The sequence below is a fragment of the Neolamprologus brichardi genome, chromosome 17 (assembly GCF_056152115.1).
Source record: "Neolamprologus brichardi isolate AB-2024 chromosome 17, ASM5615211v1, whole genome shotgun sequence".
Classification (NCBI taxonomy): Eukaryota; Metazoa; Chordata; class Actinopteri; order Cichliformes; family Cichlidae; genus Neolamprologus; species Neolamprologus brichardi.
Genome location: NC_142120.1, coordinates 17,622,604 through 17,637,756, shown reverse-complemented (window position 1 = coordinate 17,637,756; position 15,153 = coordinate 17,622,604). Strand labels below are relative to the sequence as shown.

At 42.8% G+C, this 15,153-nt stretch overlaps 2 protein-coding genes across 2 annotated transcripts in view; one reads left to right on the top strand and one right to left on the bottom strand.

The window, feature by feature from the left end:
• Window positions 1-9,178, top strand: part of lamb1b (laminin, beta 1b) — a 32,140-nt gene extending 22,962 nt beyond the window's left edge. Inside the window, exons 24-33 of the mRNA XM_087830328.1 lie at window positions 4,343-4,712; window positions 4,790-4,974; window positions 5,123-5,364; window positions 5,437-5,640; window positions 5,732-5,876; window positions 5,979-6,186; window positions 6,570-6,711; window positions 7,919-8,095; window positions 8,175-8,334; window positions 8,662-9,178. Of these exons, the coding sequence (XP_087686454.1) occupies window positions 4,343-4,712; window positions 4,790-4,974; window positions 5,123-5,364; window positions 5,437-5,640; window positions 5,732-5,876; window positions 5,979-6,186; window positions 6,570-6,711; window positions 7,919-8,095; window positions 8,175-8,334; window positions 8,662-8,798 (1,970 nt within the window). The 3' untranslated portion in view covers window positions 8,799-9,178. The remainder of the gene's footprint in view (window positions 1-4,342; window positions 4,713-4,789; window positions 4,975-5,122; window positions 5,365-5,436; window positions 5,641-5,731; window positions 5,877-5,978; window positions 6,187-6,569; window positions 6,712-7,918; window positions 8,096-8,174; window positions 8,335-8,661) is intronic.
• An 867-nt stretch (window positions 9,179-10,045) lies between these two features.
• eri1 (exoribonuclease 1) lies at window positions 10,046-13,665 on the bottom strand. The gene is made up of 7 exons (XM_006780903.2): window positions 13,312-13,665; window positions 12,191-12,372; window positions 11,884-12,100; window positions 11,715-11,798; window positions 11,532-11,641; window positions 11,330-11,444; window positions 10,046-10,836 (listed from the first exon to the last, which is right to left on the bottom strand). The coding sequence occupies exons 1-7, from the start codon at window positions 13,384-13,386 to the stop codon at window positions 10,594-10,596; spliced, it is 1,026 nt and encodes a 341-aa protein (XP_006780966.1). The 5' UTR covers window positions 13,387-13,665; the 3' UTR covers window positions 10,046-10,593.
• Between the last annotated feature and the right edge of the window lie 1,488 nt (window positions 13,666-15,153).

The following is a 15,153-nucleotide window of genomic DNA, read 5'->3' as shown; positions in this document are numbered from 1 at the left end:
ACAGGGAAAATGTAGAAAATATGTCTCGTTTTTTAAAAGAAAAACTTGACTGTATTAACTAAAATTTAGTGTAAAAGTCTTTTGACTGCTGGTGGACACTGACATGTTCAAAGTAATGCTCAGGTGTTGAGTAGCTTGCTGGTGGTTGGTTTTTAGTTGTTTAAGATGGACAGCGACACTATTAGAAATATGATCAGGAACAATAAAGACACATTTTATCAGTTGTAAGAAATTGGAAGTCCTCTTGTTTTTAATGGCAACGTGGGAAGAATGGAGAGGCTCTGTTTTTATGTGCTTTTCTGAAGGAGACATTTAACAGGCATAATATCAACTAACAACAGATAGAAACTAAACAAGTCCAAGAACCGAGCCCTGTGGGACTCCACATCTTATTAGATCAGCTGATGAAATAAAATTGACCGCAGTGACTCTGAATACTCTATAGGTGAAGTAGAAGTAGGATGAGACCCATTTGAGTGCCTTTCTACTTTGGTTAGCCTCATTCCTAAGTCTCTTGAGGGAAATGCTACGTTCAACTATCAAATGCTGTAGTCAGGCCTAGTAAAAGCTTTATCCTCCTGTTTCTCCTCCTCCTTACTTTAGAGGTCACCATGGTGGATCACCTTCCTCCATCTCACCCTGTTTCTACCATCTCCTTCTGTCACACCAACCTTTACCACATTCATGAATCTCCTCTGAGGCTCATTTTCTCCTCCCTGGCAGCACCAATATGTCCACTATCCCTCCTCTGCACATGTCCGAACCATGTCAGTCTTTCCTCTCTGACTTCACCAGTTAAAATAAGAACAGTAAGATTACCTGAAATTGAAGCCAAAGTAAAGCGGTTTCTGTACTGCCAGAGAGGTTGTTGTCTTTCATTACCTCTACGAGCTGCTTTATAACCACTTTCTCAAGAATTCTTGGAAGTGGGGGTAATTTGGAGACAGGATTGTAGATATGGGGCTGTGTTGGTTGGGTAAAATAGCCTGGGACATGGACAGATCAAAGGACTCCAACTTCAAAAACCTGCCTGTGCAACTTGTGTCAAAAACGTTTGTTTCTAAAGCCCATTAAAAAGAAAAACACCCTCAGTGGACCAAAGTGCTGTAGGGATTATACAAAATATATATATCATATACATAACAGTCACTAAATCAACAATGAATATACGTTAAGATCAAATAAAAACAAAGTGAGTAAGATAAACGGCAGGCTACCCTGCTCAATTGGACGTGAAAGCAAGCGGGAAAAATCATTTTTTAAAAGTGGTTTAATGTGTTAAGACTGAGCTCAAGACTGAGCTGTGAAAAAACAGATTCTTCCAAAGATTCTGGAGCTTGTTTCAAGTAAACCTGTGTGGGACACAAAGACAAAGTCGAAGTGCAGTAAAAAACTACCCAATGAACGCAATGAAGTATTTCACGGTGAAGCAGACAAATATTCGGAGGTTAGCGGCGCCCTGAAGCAGCGTCTAGTCTAGAAACTACTCCGAAATTCATCATATCAGCTTGTTTTTGCCGCCCCCGGGTGGTACGTACGGTCTAATGGTACGGTACTTATTTTTCCTTTGTCTTTTGTGAAGTTTTTGTTGCTCTAAAACATCTCACAAGCTTATATAACTTTCTAGCAGCTTTTTTGCCTTCTGCGCCACAGAAAGGGAAACTTAACGAGGCTCCAGCCCCTCTGAGACCCTGAATAGGGAAGGAGTTAAGAAGGACATGCCACTGTGGCCTTGTTTTTATTTTTATCAGTATTGTCTTCACACTGCAGACCTTCAGTCTTACGCTGAGCACCAACAATACCCTCACTTCTATTTCAGCATGTTGGAGCTAAACCATCACTATTCTAATACTTCCTGATGTGTCCTTGTGGTTGGATCTTAGTATTCATGTTCTCACAGGATGTTATTCTTGTGACTCAGTGGGAGACCAACAGCGATAGCTTTGAAATGGTTTCCAGATGATTCGTCTTACTCCGACAGCAGTTACGTGTCGGCAGCACTCAGTCAGCCGGGTTGGCGCTCAGCTTTGTTTTTGGATCCTGAAAAGTTTTATTGTCTGCGAAACAAACTGCTGAAGAGTCCATCTGCAATAAAGTGTCCCACAGTAGCTGGCTCACCCTCAGAGAAAGAGAGAGCAGCAGGGGCAGCTGGATCTGGGAATGACCTCTTCTCATGAGAAACAGATGTTCTCCAGAATTCCCAGGCTTCCCATTTTCGTCACGGACAAACACACAGAGGAAACAGGAATATGAAATATTCCCACTGAATTCTCTGATGGTCTTTTAAGCCTTGGAACCAGCTGGACTTCACCTCCTTTCTGCACAGATGATGAAATAATGCACCAATTTACAGGAACGCTGTGGCCTCCTCAGTGAGGAGTGTGTGGGAGCGTATATGTTGTATGCAGATAAAAAAACCGCCTCAGATTTACACTTGTCAGCGGTTAAAATGTCTTTTTAATATAATAGTAATGTAGCTTTTCTCAGTTAGTAACCAATAATCACCATTTACATTCATCCATGACTGTGTTTCTGCAGAAAGATGTAACAATTCAACCTCATTAAACCAGAGCCTCACCTTCTGTTGCATAAATCACACAAATATAACCCCAAAAAGTTTGGACGCTCACTGCATAAAATGAAAATAAAAACAGAATGCAGTGATTTGCAAATCTCATGTTATACACAGTAGAATATTGAAAAACATACCACATGTTTAAACTGAAAAAATGCACAATTTCAAAGCATCCCCTCTTCTTTTTACAACCGTCCACAAACATCTGGGAACTGAGCAAACCAGCAGTTCTTATGTGAGGGAGGATTCCAGCTGCTCAGCAGTCCTCAATCTTCTTCTTAGTTTTTTTTTTCTTGATTACAAATTCCAGATTTCAAACTGAGCATTGATAACAAGCTGTATGATCCCTCTCCTCTTTAGTCTAGAGGATGCGGGGTCCATGTTTTCCAAGAAAGAATTTCAAATTTCAGTTCGTCTGACCTCAGCTTTCCAGTTTTACTCAGAGAAGACAGCGGTGTTTCTAGATCATGCTCACATGTGGCTTCTTCTTTGCATCACAGAGGTTGGGCACATGGCACAGAGAACTGTGCTCATGCAGGGATCTCAGTAATGACAGAATCATGTCTGTTTTTTAATGCAGTGCTGTCTGAGGGCCTGAACACCACAAATCCAGTGATTTTTGGTCTTGTCTCTTGCGCACAGAGATTTCTCCAGATTTTCTGAATCTTCGGATGTTGTTATGACATATACTGTAGATGACAAGATATTCAAAGTCGTCATGATTTTACCTTGAGGAATGTTATTGTAAAATTGTTGGACAATTTGTAGACAGTTTTTTTGCAGATTGGTGAACCTCTGTCTGTCTCTAGGATGTTCTTTTTTCTCAGCGTTAATCTCATTAAAATTATGTTAACGCCATAACCGCATTAACGCGGCAAATCTCTGTTAGCAAGTTAGCGCGGATCGCCTCGTGCGTGGGGCTGCACGGCAAGATTAAGGAGATTAACGCTGACAGCACTAGTTCTTTTTAAAGTGAATTGGTTGCAAAAATGCTCCTCAAGCATTTTTTTGCCCCCTTTTTCTCTGAGACATCCTGCCATCAAATGTTTCATGAAATAGTCAAATGTCTCAGTTTAGACATTTGATATAAGTACAGGAACACTGATGGTGAAAATCTATCAGACTTTCCTTCTTTCTGACTCCATTTTTTTCCCCATGGAGCGACCGAAACCTGACCTTCAAGGTCATATTCATGTCCAAGTTTATTTACTGAAAGCATTTGAGGTTAAATAAACTTTAAGTGACTTACTTCCCAGGGAGACAAAAACTTGAAGATGTTTTTTTTGGATTATGAGGGCTGCGCGTAACTTACATGTTTATTGTTCTGACATTATAAAACTTGAAGTTGAAGGTTAGTTCTGAACACTCATCAAGAAGGTCCTGGGAAGGTCGCGTCCTCCTCGTGTCTGCATGGGTTTCTCTATGTAAGGTTAACTGTCATTGGTTAACCGCAACAGATTGGTGACATGATTGGAGTCTGCCCTGCCTCTCGCCCTTTAACAGCAGCAGGAACAGTGCAGAAAGAAACACTGCTATGTTTTTACCTTTATTTAAGTCCCTATCGCATTAAATCTGCTTCAGTACTGCATTAAAACTACAACAAATACAGAATATAAAACTTGATATACAAACACAGACAACAAAAAACTGTTATTAATTAAAAAATTTGGGTTGTTTCACCCTTAGTACATGGTATTTCTTCTGTAGCAATATTCCTGGGAGTCGTTTTTTTAGTTGGCATCTCCACCTTCCTGTGTGTGTCTCTAGCTTGTGACTGCGACCACCGGGGGATCTCCAGTGAGCAGTGTCATCGTGCCACAGGGCAGTGTACCTGTGTGGAGGGCGCGGCTGGCCCCCGGTGCAACGAGTGTGCTAGGGGTTACCACGGTGAGTTCCCTGACTGCAAACCCTGCCACAAGTGCTTTGCGGCTTGGGACACCGTGGTCGAGGAGCTGACCAACCAAACTCGCCGGCTGGAGGCCAAAGTGAACGAGCTGCAGACTGTCGGAGTGACGGCGCCGTACAAAGAGTTGATTAGAAGTCTCGAGAGAAACTCCAAGGCTGTCAGAGACATCTTGGAGAGCAACCCCGCCACGGTGAAGCTGGAGCAGATACAGGAGCTGATGCATCAGATAACGTATGCACACCACCAAACAGAGGCTTACTCGGGGTTGTAGTAAGCAACTGGTGTTTATTGTTTCACTGTGCTCTTAGTGGTGTGATGTCCTATCTCAATGGAAAGCTCAACACAACCGAGGAAGCCTTGGAACTTCTTCAGAGTGATGCAAATGCCACCGACGCAGACTTAGACGTGCTGTCTGTTGAGGCAAACCAGTTGGAGATGAGCGTCCAGAGGCTGAGACAGCAGGTGGACGACGCCAAGAACGCCAACATACATGGTGAGAAATCAAGTGCTTCAGCCTAAAGCTTCACTCTTAGACCTTTACAGCTAAGCCAAGACAGAAAGTCGGCACGTTTTAATCGGTACATCAGTACTACATTTCCGTCCAGCCCTGTTTCACTGTTCCCTAACTTTACTGTTTCCAGGTGCCCTGGAGACTATTACTGCTGCGCACATACAGTCTAGGATGGCAGAGCAGCGCACCAATGCCTCTACGAGCGACCCTGGCAATACAGTCAAGCAGTCAGTTGCAGTACGGGAAGCCACGGAGGACAAACTGAGCAGCAGGAAGAAGGAATTTGACCGAAAACAACTGAGAAACATGCAGAAGCTGGACAAGCTGTCCAAAGAGCTCGATAAATTTAACCTGTCTTCACTAAGTGACAAGGTGAGAACACTGGAAGATCGCATCTGTCTATCACACGTTCACCTCTGTTGGTAATTCCGTCTTTCTCTGTAGATTTGTGGTGGAGCCTCTGAAGGTGATGATGGCTGCTCCACCTGTGGCGGGCTGGACTGCACCAACGAGGATGGAGCGCCCCGCTGTGGAGGAGAAGAGTGTGGAGGTGCTGTCACAACCGCTCAGACGTCTCTCAATTCAGCCAATGAGCTGGAACAGGCGATCCTAGAAGCTATGCAGGAGGTAGACAAGCTCTCCAGGATGGTAAGTGAACATGGTCGTCGTGTTATGATGTGGAACACCTGCAGGTGGATGTGAGACAGGTAACCTGGACCTGTGTGGACACTCTGCTCAGGTGTGGGAAGCGAACAGCCGAGCAAACGAAGCCAAAGCGAACGCTCTGGAGGTGCTGATCAAATCCAACCAGAGCAAAGAGAGAGTGGAGCAGAGCAACGAGCAGCTCCGCAACCTCATCAGGGAGATTCGAGATCTTCTCATGAGTGAGTTTCTCCTGTACACGTCTAGTCTTCACAATGTGTAAAAATTTATGCACGTTTCTTAAAATAAAATGGTTCATTTATGTTTGGTCTGCGTTTATCCAGATGAGAAAGCAGACGCGTCCGTTATTGAGGCCTTGGCAAACGAGGTTTTGGCTCTGGAGATGCCGACGTCGGCCGAGAAGCTTCAGGAGCTGACGGACGAGATCAGGGAGAAGGTCACCACTCTGACCAGCGTGGAGACGATCCTCAGTCAGAGCGCGGAGGATGTCATTGTGGCCGAGTCGCTGCTGAAGGAGGCTAAGGCTGCAAGGTAACACATGACGACTGACAGGATGGAAAACAGGAGGAACGGGGTAAAAAAATTCAACATGAAAAAACTTTTTTGCAGTATTTTTGCAATATTTTTGTTTTCTTCTGTAATTGTTGTAAACATTTTCTTGGACTACGAGCCAAATGCAGGACATCAGAGGCAGGTGATTGGTCAAAATCTAAATCCTTGTTACCAGTTTGAGCTCAAACACAGGAGGTCAGTCAGTGAAGCGGGTAGCGAGCAGACGAGAAGCCAACTGCAAATTTAAAATGTGAAAAACAAGCTGTTTTAGCTCCTCCCCCTTTGAACTGACATTCTTCTGATTGGCTGCCTCTGACAGAAATGTGTAAATAAACCCATCTTTCTTTCTCCCTGTCCGTCAGCGAGAAGGCGTCAAACATGAAGGACACCGCAGAAGTAGTTAAGGCTGCCCTGGACGAGACCGACCGCGCTCAGAGCATCGCCATGGACGCCATTGAATTGGCCCAGAACAACACCAAGGGCACCATGGACCTGCTGAACGCTGTACGGCTGACCTCAGTGATGATGTGGTTTGATTCAGTGACTCCATTTACTGTTTTGGGATGACAAAAACAGCACAAAGTTCAAAAAATGGAGTCGTACGTTGTTGCCATTTTAGAAAGGTCTGCCTTGTTTTCAGTAACAACTGACTTTAAAAACAATATTGCAGTCAGGAAACGCTCAGCTTTGATTTAGTTTAATCACAGTGATATAAAAATGTTTTATTGCTGTCGGGTGTTCGGACGTAATATTTTTATTTTAAAAAGCATTTTTAGTCTATTACAAATAAACGTGAAAAAAATAACTGAAATGAAATTAGAAACTTTGAAAAAATAAAAATAATATAACAAACAAAAGCTGAATGTACGTAAAGGAAACTGACTTGCTAATGCCTGACAACGCCACCCACAAAATAATTTATAAAGACACAAGTTTTCAAGTTTAACTAAAATTAAACTAAACTTGAAAGATTGAATGAGCTCCAAAAACTTCCTGAAACTAAACTGGATTCAGAAAAAATATTTACAACTAAAATAACCCAGTTTGGGTCCTTTTAAGACAGAAAAACAAAACATTCTTTCTCACAGTTTTACAATTTGAGCAATAGATAGTTCTTCAACCGTACTTTCACTGACTCCTTTGTCTTACCTTTGATGAGACGACTCAAAGGTAGCCGTGTCTTCGCTTTCATATGAAAGAAATTCCGGGATAATCAACAGATTTTGGCTTATCTGGGTTACTTCAGGGTTTTGGTACTATAAATATCAAATCTCTGGAAAATAGCCTCACAGGTCCTGGACCATCCCTCAGACCTGTGGATCACAGGAGGGTCCAAAGATTTTTAATAGCATCTGAAGTCTTTAGCTTTCCCCGATGATCATCAGTAATAAATATATATGTTTAAAGATAACTTATTATTCTATATGAGTTCTGTGACCTTATATCTTATGTCAATGCTATAGTTGGGTTTCCTTCCTGGCATTGAACAGGCTAAACTTTAGCCTGTTTTTTTAGCTGTGGTTGGTCAGAAGCTGCCAGCACCGCTCCTTTCATGTGAACACACAGGAGTAACTCTGGCTTAATAGGGATGAGATGCAGGTGAAATTAATGATGGTGGGATTAGCAGAAAGAGTATGAGGCAAACCCTGAACAGTTAAAAAGAAGAAGTGAAAAAGAAAGGACAAGATAAATCTGTGCATTTGTGCGTCAGGTGGAGTCGGAGACGGCCAAGTCGGAGCTGAAGCTCAGTAACACCACGGGCCGCCTGCTGCAGCTGGAGAGGGAGGTCGGCCTGCTGAGGCAGAACAACCTGGAGATGAAGGAGATAATGGTGTCGACCGAGCAGACGACGCAGCAGGCCAAACAGGACGCCGACGAGGCAGAGCAGGTCTCACAAACGCGCGCATCCGTGTTGGTTTGCATGTGAATCCACTCCTGCTGCAGTGCGGTTTTTTTTGTGTGTGCAGGAGTTCAATGAGAGGCTGAAGGATAAATTCGCTGAGGTGGAGGACCAGATGGAGGTTAAAGGGGAGTCAGTGCAGCAGGCGAAGAGGAGGGCAGACGAACTGCAGCAGGAGGCCATAGAGCTGCTCAATCAGAGCAGCAGAAAGCTGGAGAGACTCAAAGGTGAACACTGTTCAGATAAATTTATAATAACTCTGTAGTTTTGTCTTCTGTTCTTTTAAATTAATGCATTTCTAACAAACAAGAAGGGAGTTTGCTCTCTTCCTGTTTGTTTAGATCGGTTTCTTTTTACATGATTGGATCCTCTCCTGTTAAAAAATACACAGAAGCACATAAAATAATCTGCTACGAACCAGCCGACCGATCTCGAGTCAGTTTCTGAAGTACGATCAGATATATAAAAATTAAGAAAAAAATATTCCACTTGTGCAAGAAATTTAATTTAAACCGTTAAAAAAAGACAGTTTTGTTTTTGTCTGCCGTTTTCAGAGTTAGAGGTCTCCTACGTGGACAACCAGCGCATCCTGGAGGTCAAAGCTAAAGAGCTGGCCGAGCTGGAGCAAGCCGCCCGCAACATGCTGGAGGAGATGAGCCGCAAAGTAGCGCTGTACAGCACCTGTTTGTGATGAAACCATCACCGCCTTTGACCTTATTGACAGTGCCAAAGTGTCTGACGTACTGCTCCTACATGCCTGCTCCTTTTACGGCTGTTAAATAAACAGTAATATATTTGACGTTGCCAAAGAATGTTTTAACGACAGAAAAAAAAAGCTTTAAAGCTGCCAAAGACCGTTAGATTATTAAAGTAAGGAGTCCAGAAGGAAAGAAGCCATCATGACCTCGAAGCCAATATACCTGTATACGTTACTACAATCTGTGTTTAATTGTAACTAAATGTCTATATTAAAAGGATTAACATTTCACATGTACTTAATAATCCAAAGATATCACTTGGACATGGTGCCTTAACAACCAGCCAATAATAAACCTGACTACAAGAAAAACACATGTCAGCTGGTCTTGTTTAATCTTTTGTGTTCTGGTAAAAAAAACAACTTTTTTTCCTATTATAAATAAATAAAGACCAGAGAAATGTGCTGCACAGCCAAAAAGCCTGGAAGACTTGATGATAGAAGGAGCTGAATTACAAAGAAATCTTGAGGGAAAGCTGTGTCTGCACTTCTTTTGATGATCATAGTACAGACAGTTGGGTCTGCAAACATACACATAAGTGTTAGATTAAAACTAGTGTGTTCAGTTTACACCCAGGTTTCCAAAGTATCACTACTGGAAGCATGAGGTGATACCAGGACCCTACAGAGGTCACACAGTTAGTTCATATATATGTTCAGATGTCAGAAGGTTTGCTGCATCTCGCAGCACAGTCTTAAGAGCAGGGAGGAAATTCCAGGAGACATTCAGGCACTCTAGAGTTACTCTACAGCCTTCCAAGAGGCCGCAGAAAGCCCCAAACCTGTCAGCAAGCCCGTTATCTGCTCCTTTGTGCAAAGAGGAACAGGATGAGCACAGCCAGAGCTACAAAATGACCTCCAGCAGGACAGTGGTGTGAAAGTCTCTGATCAGCGAGTCGGAAACAGGCTTCATGATGGTGCCATAAAAGTGTGACGCCCTCTAGTGGGCCCTGCGCTTGCTGCCCAGCACTGTGGAGCCTGATTAATATTTGCCATAGAATACCACCCCTGATGCCCTGAGAGCAGGTTTAGCCTGTCAACGCTTGCCTGCTGTAAGGCACCTGTGCAGAGCTTCTAAAGTGACTCGACTGCTTCTCTTGTCCCTTCAAAATTTGCTGAATCTAAAGCATGCATCACACAGAGTGAAGAAGATGAAAAACTGCAAACAAAAAGACATTTAATATGCATTACTTATCAGATCTCCAGAGACATTTCAGTTGAAACAAATCCTCATTAATGAAATAAACATTAAATCAAGACATCTGTACACGTGACGACAGTACAACACAGGCTGAACTCCTTAATTACAGCTTTTCTTTAAGAGGTCCATTTATGGAGCTGTCCGAGTCCACGGGACCACCAACCCTCGACTCTCTGCGAGGAAAGCGGTGAGCAGTGTCATCGTGCAGCACCTTAAACAGCACAGCAGCATTTATGTGTTTTATTAGCACAGTAGTTTAAATTGTTGATATGTGTGTTCATGTGAAGCTGCAGATTAGGCTTTATTATGCTGTCAAGGGTAAAAACTGAATTCTCTCCACCACAAGACAACTGAAAGATATTTCTGTGATACTGTTGAGAAACAGCAGCGCGGTAAGGCGTGGCGAGGCAGACTTTTCCAGCCAGAAAATGAAGGAATGATCCACTTTTAAAGATCTGGTGTAAAAGGAGACTTTGAGCTCCAGTATAAGTATTTTCAGTGGTAAAGAGTCACCCGGAGGTCATGACTCTAGTCCCTGCTGCGGGGGTTGTGTGGAGGCGGAGCTCCTTCCACAGGCGCCGAGCTGGGAACTGAGAGCAGCTGACCACCGTGCATGCGCTCGTTGACGCGCAGCTGGCAGCCATCCTGCAGCATGCGGACAGCTATCCTCGCTATGTTGCGTGAGTCGTCGAGCCCGGAGTGAGGACGACCTTCGTACGTCAGGCCGAGTTTCTCCAGCATGGTGCTCAGCTTCGTCTGAGTACGCGGCACCTGGAGGAAGAAGAAGAAAATATGGCTGGTTAGCAGTGGAGACCTTTTATCATAGAAGACATTAGGACATGTGAGAAATAGCCAAATCTGTGAGGAGGTTCATGGACGTGACATAGGAAGGCATGCAGAGGGTTTAATGACTAAAATGAGCTGGAACAGTACGAATACAGTGCTGTGAAACAGTATTTGTTCCCTTTTTGCTTTTTTTTTTGGTTTCTTTGGGCTTTGATGTGTTGCTATTTGAGATATTTTAGCCTGCTTCACTTTGCCAGACAGGTTCTATTTGTGATTTCTTGATTCAACAGGTCTTGCAGTAATTAGAGCTGGGTGTGATTAATGAAATAAGGGTGCAGTTACTTTTTTTTACACAGAGCCAGGTAGCTTTGGATAACTTTTTTCCCCTAAATAAATGAAATCATCTTTGACTAATATTAAAATTAGTTTTAAAAATCTAAAACATGTAAGCGTGTCTGTACAAAGCTGTAAAATGTACCTTGTAGAAGTTTCCGTATGACTTTCTTATGTTTATCCACTTCTTTGCAAACGGAGGATATTTGATTCGGCTGACCCGACACTGGATGTTGAGGAACTTGCTCATATCCCACGACCTGTGGACGATGTTAAAGAAACAGCGCTGTAAACCAAGTGAGGAGAAGAAAGTAAACATCCTGCAGAAGCTTTGACGTGAAACCCACCCGTCCGTCAGGATGGCGTATTTGTATTTTGTTCCGAGTTCCCTTTCCTGAAGCCACGACACAACTCGCTGCAGGACTACTGGGAACGGGTCTGCTTCTTCGACCATTTTCTACCAACACAACACAGAAAAATGAGTAAATGACCCACACGTGTAATGTGACAGTGATGTGAACTCAACCGACCTGCGTTATTCCCGTCAGCTTCACACAGAAGTCTGAGAGCTGTGGGTTAAGCTCGGGCTTCACGTACTCCTGAAAGGTGTCCACCTGTGCAGAACGTTAGAGGAACATCATTATTAACAACGACAACAACAAAAGACAACTCCTGATTTAAGTCACAATCTTTACTAACAATCTCCAAGGTGTGCGTGTTGATGAGAACCATAGGGAACTCAATGATTTCGTGGAGGAAGTCTGAAGGATTGTCCTCTTCACATGTGGCTTCAAAGTCCACCACACAGATGTAGTCATAGTACGTGTCGGTGGGGCCTCCCTCTGCCGCCGTCTGCATCAGCTTCTGTTTCTTATAGTGGCTCTTCAATCTCTTCTTCATCACATCCTTCACTCCTCTGCACACACCAAGAGAAAAACTGTTTGGTAGAACACTTCTAAGAGACAAGCACGAGTGTTTGGTCCTCAAATATTTATTAAAAACTCACCGTGTGTCGAGCTTTAACTCCGCTAACTTGATCCGAAGCTCCTCCTTTGTCATGCGGTTGATGTGGCCATTGGCCAAAGCAATCTCTTTGTACACCGGATGGCTGAAGTCACCCTTCGACTGAGACGGGGACACCTGAGGAGCAGATTCTCCCGCAGGACACAACCTGCTGCTAGGCTTCTCCTGAGGAGGAGACGTGTGGGTCGTTATGTGTCAGAAAATGATGTAACTCTACAAATTTGGCCATCAAAAACACAGAGAGCATGGATCAATGGTTTGTTTGGAGGAACAGGTCATTTTAGAGTGAAGTCCAACAACACATCAGATAAGATTATCTGCAAAAGAAAGTAGATAGCAGTTTCTGAAATACTCAGACCTATCTACTGGGATTTTCCCAAAAAACTATCTCTAGGAGGTAAAAGGAAAATAGGCAGACTGTTCAAACTTAATGCAACCATGCAGAAGAGTAGGAAGGTGAACTGTACAGAAGAGCTTGAAGCAGGAGACGACCACACTGGGTGCCTCTGCTGTCCTCTAACAGGAAACTAGTTCCTTGACCATGACAGTGAGTTCACCGACCTCACATGGCCTGCACAGTCACCAGATCTCAATCCAACAGAGCTCCTTTAGGAGGTGGTGGAGCAGAAGAGTCACATCATGGATGAGCACCCACTGTGCGATGCTATCCTGACAACTAGGAGCAAACTTCTTGTTGAATATGTGCCTTTAAGAAGTAACACTGAAGGAAAACGGGGTCTAACCCGAGAATAGCGATCTCTTTAGCTTAAAACAAGAATAGCTCAGTCAATTAAAATACAACACGACAAGATGAAGTACACAGAGCAAAAGAGAATCGGGGTCGATTTGCAGGGCTCACATTAACAAAACACTGATGTAGCTCCCGTCTACTTCAAATATTTTAGCATTAATTACTCCAATACAAGAGTAACTAAAAGTAACGCGGTTTCTAGTCATTTTCATCAAGTCGGCGCCTTACCAAAGAACCCAACGGGACATATCTCTCACCGGCCTGTCTTTGGTGTCAATGAACGCACCAGCCAGTCAGTTTACTTCAACGCAAACAGCGTTTACACGGAGCAGTGATTCTGCTAGCTCACCCACCTTCTCCTGCTCCTTTACGCTGGACGTCTTCACATTGTCTTCCTGGCCGTGAATGTTCTCCTTGTGTTCGTCCATTTAAAGCTGAGGTTAGTCCAAAAGTTGCTCAGATCATTTAAAAACAACATAAATTCAAGGCTAAATCAGGTGCTGCTGCTCCCGCTAGCCTCAACACATTAATGGCTGAAGCAGCTACCGCTAACCAGCGCTGACACGTTCAGTTAACGTCAGATATTTCACATAAATCAACCACGGGAGGTTTTTTTCAGAAAGTAAATAATAAGGTGCCTTTGCTAAACCCACATAACAGCACTGAACTTTTCTTTTTCATGAGGGGGACAGTTATGACAGCTTCCGCTTTGCGCCAAAACAGCAGCAACAGCGCTCACTATCGCCACCTGCTGCTGCGGATGAATGCAGCAACAGGTGTTTTTTGTTTTTGTTTTTTTCACCCAGGGCAGGTGAACTTAACTTTAATGTCAGAATTTCTGAGAATAAATTTAAGAGAAATACTAGGATTTGAAAATCATAAATTTGCACATTTTAATCTTTAATTTTTGTAGCTTGAATTGAAGTCCTTTTCATGTTTTCAGCACTCGGTTAGTAAAAAAGGTAATTTACTCTATTGGGAATACAGTGTAGCTAGATTTGTAAATAGATGCAGTAACTTTATGTACTAATAATGTAGCTGTTATCTATTACAAATCACCTGTGAACCTACATCGCTAGTATTATAAAAATGTGTGCAATTATTTAGCCAGACCTAACCAGCTGCACATTTTGTTTGTATTCCACTAGAGCAGCTTTGCATGATTCAGACTTCTAAATAATCCTTATTTATGTTTATTGCAGCCCAACACTTCATCCTCTGTCCAAAACAAGCTCCCTTAGTACCGTTTAAGCAAACTTTCCTCTGATTGCATGTTAAACAGATTGTTTAAAAGTGGTTGGGGATATATGCCAAATATGACCATATTAGGAATATCCACTTTATTTCACATCATGCAGAGCCAAGAAAAAAAAAACTGACACCAGACATTTGAAGCGGTCTGAAGCCTGAGCTGCTGGCTCACAGGGATTACTGATGTATACACTGACCTCATTATCAGACCTGCTTATTATGAGCATCCATCACTGGAACAGTGCAAATAAAGTGCTATGAAAAATAATTATGTCCCTTCCTTAGTTTTTTGCGTATTTATCAGAATTCATGGTTCCAGCAGTAAGAAAGGCAGGGTACTATCTAACTGAATAGTAAATTTCTAATTATTTTAATATAGTTGCCGTATATAATTAAAAAAAATATTTGAAGCAGATATATGTAATAAAACTAATTAGAGATATTTGGAGGCAGTGCTCCTGTTTGGCCGCTAGTTGTCACTCTATCTCTATTTAAAGCCACAAACCATTGATGTTTTCACTGTACACATCTATACAGTATGAACCCTTTGTAAGCCTTTGTAAGGGGAAAACACTTCACCAAATATCATCGCCAGAGGTCAGCAAAACCAGAAAACTGGAAATTCTGGCGCTGTGCAGCTAATGATAACTGTAAATCCTGGGTGGGGCTGCTGCTGCTTTGATTTGATGTTCATCTCTCAGAGACAACAGAATGAAAATGTCTGTCTTAATGAAAAGCAATAAAGGACACCTGGCGTTCAATTTAAGATCCATCTGTGCCTGCAAATCCTAAATTACTTCCCTTTGTTCGCCTGCACTTGAGTTTTGCAGAAGATTCTAATGGATTTTTAAGCATCCATGAATTTAAACTGAAGGCAGCAGTGAAATTGAATGCAGTTAAATCAATGTCGTTTCTAAAAGCTTATCCAGCTGCTTTAAGTCGAA